Here is a 3886-nt window from a genome sequence, read left to right on the forward strand (position 1 = left end):
ACGATGTTAGAGATTGCACCGGAACTTTTGACAAGCTTTATGGAAAAAGCTCTTGTTTATATACTAGTCGATTATGCTAATTAGTGGGAGAAATGTCATATTATTGAGGAGGGGTGATCTATAAATAGAATTACTTTCCTTATATGGTAATGGTCTACATCGCATGTATGACATTGAATCTTCTTCTTTCTGAATTCTCTCTTTTATATGCTGACAATGGGTTTTTGAAGATCATATTACACTTGGATCTTCACAACCTTCACATTCTTCACGCGTATAAACAAACAAGCTCGAACTTGCTACACATTTTGCTTACATATATCCTATTTTTAGCTTTTCAACTTTCTGAACTTATATGGTGAAAACGAATGTCATATCTCTTTTGAGATCAATTTCGTTTCCACACTCTATCCTATCAATATATACATAAATAAATACATTAAAATAAGACATATAGTTTAAGTATTGTAAAATTATCATAGAATTATATAAAATGTCTTATTTTAATGATAATTTTAAGGAAAATTAGGGAAAATTGTTACCAGGATGTAACAGTCTCCCCCCCTTAGATTTTTCATCGTCCCGATGAAATTAATTCCAGTTGTCGCAGATACATGATTATAAGACTGGAATTTTTGAAATTGAGACTATCTTTTAATAGTCCTTACGCTTACTGACCTACATTCATTGTGACATTGATATCCCTTGAGCTTATCTGTAGTAGCTAATATGATGACAAGAATGGTGAAATGACATCAAAATGAATCTACAATATTGTGATGCGTGTTTGTGTATTCAAAGTGTTATGGCTATCTTCTTGAGGTAGGTATGAATTTCTTCTTTCGTGGTACAGTTAATGACCTTAAGATTGTTGTGTGCGTACATTAGAATTGTTTTAGGTCAGCATTTTTCATCCCTTTATGATGCAGGAGGTCAGGAGATCTCATCAGTTTGCGCGCATTTGTCGACGAAGAATATCCATCAACTGCCATCAGTAAGTGCTTTAGGAAGTGTTGTTACATAGTGCTATAAGTGAAAATTTTACTTAGTTATTTATGGATTATTTTCTTTTTTTGTTTTTAGTGCCACAAGAAAAAAAATGTGGAACCAGCGTAATCAATTTCTTTCTGACGCTGCAAGGCCTAGCAGCGTCAGTTTATTACTCTGCGGAAGAAATTGAGGTGTTGGAGGACATGGCGCGGCCTGGTCGTCCTCGGAAAGGTGTGGTAAAGGATAACACCTTGAGGAAGGAAAGGATGAAGCAGCTAAGAGGGCTGAAACAGGAGTTGAAAGAGAATTCGGGGACGATGACCTCTATGTTCAACTCCTTGTTGTAAGTATATATATATATATATATATATATATATATATTTTTTTTTTTTTCTTTTCTTTGTCCTAGTGCATATAAATTATACGTATTTTCTTTGTTTTTCTCACAGTCGTTCTGGTCGCCCTATTGGTTGCTTCTGCGGCGAATGTCAAATCCCCTTACCTTCCTCCGAAGAGGCTCAAGCTATCCTGAGAGCCAGTAAGTTCATTTTTACAAAATTTTTGAATTTCTTTTCTTTTCACCATCCTCATATTCCTTATATATATATCGTCTTTTTTTTTTTGTTATAGATTATGAAGAAACACCGAAAATCTTTCCGAGGACGATGGTTTGGCTCAGAGAGGGGGCTGAGGAAGCCATTGCTTCTCAACCTGGCCCGTCATGGGAGCCGCAACCTGGCCCGTCATGGGAACCACAAATTGATAGTGTAATAATCGAGCAGGTGGATCCCATTGAAGTTGAACAACCTGTGCCAGGTTGCGAGCCTCAATCCAACACCTTTTGGAGGCCGTTTGAGGATCATCCCGTCAACGTGCGATCCCATTCGTCGGTGGCACTACAATCGGGATCCTCCTGGTTTTTAAGGCCGGAACCAGAAGAGGATCCCTTAAAAATTTCTTTATGTGTGTGTGGGAATTGTGAGCAATTGTGAGTGTTTGTGTGTGTGGAGATTGTGAGCGATTGAGTATGTGCGTGTATTTGCATTATATTTAAGATTATGTTTAAGTTAATTTTGAATTAATTAGAAATATATATATATTTATTTATTTTTTTTTTTTTGAATGTGTGTGTGTGTGAATTCACTTTGTAGTGTGAATGTTTTAATAAAAATTTTAATTTTTATAAAATTTTTGAAATTTTATTTCACCGTCCTTGTCTTTCTATTCTATCCCTTATATTTTTTTTTTTATCTTTTGATATATTATTAAATAAAATTTTAATAAATGATAAATTTTTGAATTTTAAGTCTATCTAAAATAAAAATTCTTTTTAATAATTAAAGTAATTACTATAATAATAATGCTAACAATTTGATTATTAATATAAAAAAAAATTTTAATCGTAGATAGTTGTATGCGTAGAAATACATGCGTACTCACATAAAAAAAATATATGCATATATACAGAATTATTACTGTATTAATAATTTCAATATTTATAATTTTCAATATATAGTTTTAGGCAAATAGAATTTTGAGTAATATTATTAGGTGTTGGATCCATCGATCTATCGATTAAATCGATGAATCCAACGCGAAACATTCGTTTTTAGTGTTAGGGAACTAGAATGCGCACGGAGGTAGGTTCAGCGAGTACGCTATGGCAGCCATACACGGTGCGACAAGATGGCGAGTCTAGCTACTCGGCCGTCGCTTGGCATGAGAAGGAAGGCGTGGGACCCAGCGCGCGGGAGGCTAGCGGGAGGCGTGGGCCTCGCCACTCCTCCGCGCAACGAGTACCCTCCCTCATTCTCATGCTTGCCTGATACTCAAGGCTCAACTCGAAGCCTTTATTTTGCATTTATTTATAATTGTTTATTAGTTTAAAATTTTTATGTTAATATATTTCAATATGTTAGACTTAGTTTCATTATAATTGAAGTGTTTTAATAATTTTTTTTTTTTTTTTTTTTTTTTTAGAAATAAATTTGTTAGCTAATGTTATATATATATGATAACTAAAATTAGTTTATTTATTATTAATAATATTGATATTAATGTTGAAAATTTTAATAACAAATTATTATTTATCTTAATCTTTACTGTCACTTTTTCCTTAAATCATCAAATTTATTATTTTATTAATCACAATATGGTGTTTTTTAATTATATAATATTATTTCAACATAATAATAATAAAATTAACAATGCTTCTATTATTTATTTGATTATATTTTCAAGCAAACAAGCATATATAAGCGCATTGTTTTATTGTTTATTTATTAATTAATTAATAGCAATGGATAATATAATAAAGCATAATATATGTATAATTTATTAATTATTAATGATTTAGTTTTTTTTTTTTTATTTTATATAGGTAAAATATATATAATGATTTATTCTTCATCATTTAATAGCAGTGTAAATTTTTAAATTCAAATTATTTTACCGCTATTCAATGATGAGTGTTATATAGGCGTATGTGAAATAGAAGCTGGAGGTATTGGCAGTGTTGTTAAATGTTTGCATGCATCCAGCAGGCGGCCATCGCTGTGCAACATGCGCACTTGGAGAATAGCTTCACTCTCCGGTCGATGTATGTGATCGATGCGTAAGCTTTAAGGCTGTTTTACGTTGCCTTTGCTGCGTCGTTCTACGTCTATAAAGGATGCCTCACATTGTTCTTGTTATTTTATTGTCTTAAATTCTTCAAAATTTTTCTGATTTTGATAACTGTCTTCCCTCCTTAGATTTCACATTGTCCTCAATGTGTTGAGGCCAAAATTGTTTGATATTTCTTGGTCTATTATGCGTTTGGTTGATTTTCTCTCCTTCTTCTTCTCATTGCTATAATCTTATAGCAAAAGTATAGGTTTTTCAGCACTATTATTAA

The 3886-nt window shown here is 32.4% G+C and overlaps 1 protein-coding gene across 1 annotated transcript; it reads left to right on the forward strand.

Moving 5' to 3' along the window:
• The first annotated feature begins 1377 nt into the window (after positions 1 to 1377).
• LOC127290882 (uncharacterized) lies at positions 1378 to 1988 on the forward strand. Its single transcript, XM_051319705.1, has 2 exons — positions 1378 to 1528; positions 1621 to 1988. The coding sequence occupies exon 2, from the start codon at positions 1656 to 1658 to the stop codon at positions 1980 to 1982; it is 327 nt and encodes a 108-aa protein (XP_051175662.1). The 5' UTR covers positions 1378 to 1528; positions 1621 to 1655; the 3' UTR covers positions 1983 to 1988.
• Positions 1989 to 3886: the final 1898 nt, after the last annotated feature.

The sequence above is a fragment of the Leptopilina boulardi genome, unplaced genomic scaffold (assembly GCF_019393585.1).
Source record: "Leptopilina boulardi isolate dan_hultmark-lab unplaced genomic scaffold, ZJU_Lbou_2.1 LbouV2_94, whole genome shotgun sequence".
Taxonomy (NCBI): Eukaryota; Metazoa; Arthropoda; class Insecta; order Hymenoptera; family Figitidae; genus Leptopilina; species Leptopilina boulardi.

Excerpts from the sequence above, each read along its gene's own strand:
- LOC127290882 (XM_051319705.1), top strand. The coding sequence starts at position 1,656 with ATGGTTTGGCTCAGAGAGGGGGCTGAGGAAGCCATTGCTTCTCAACCT.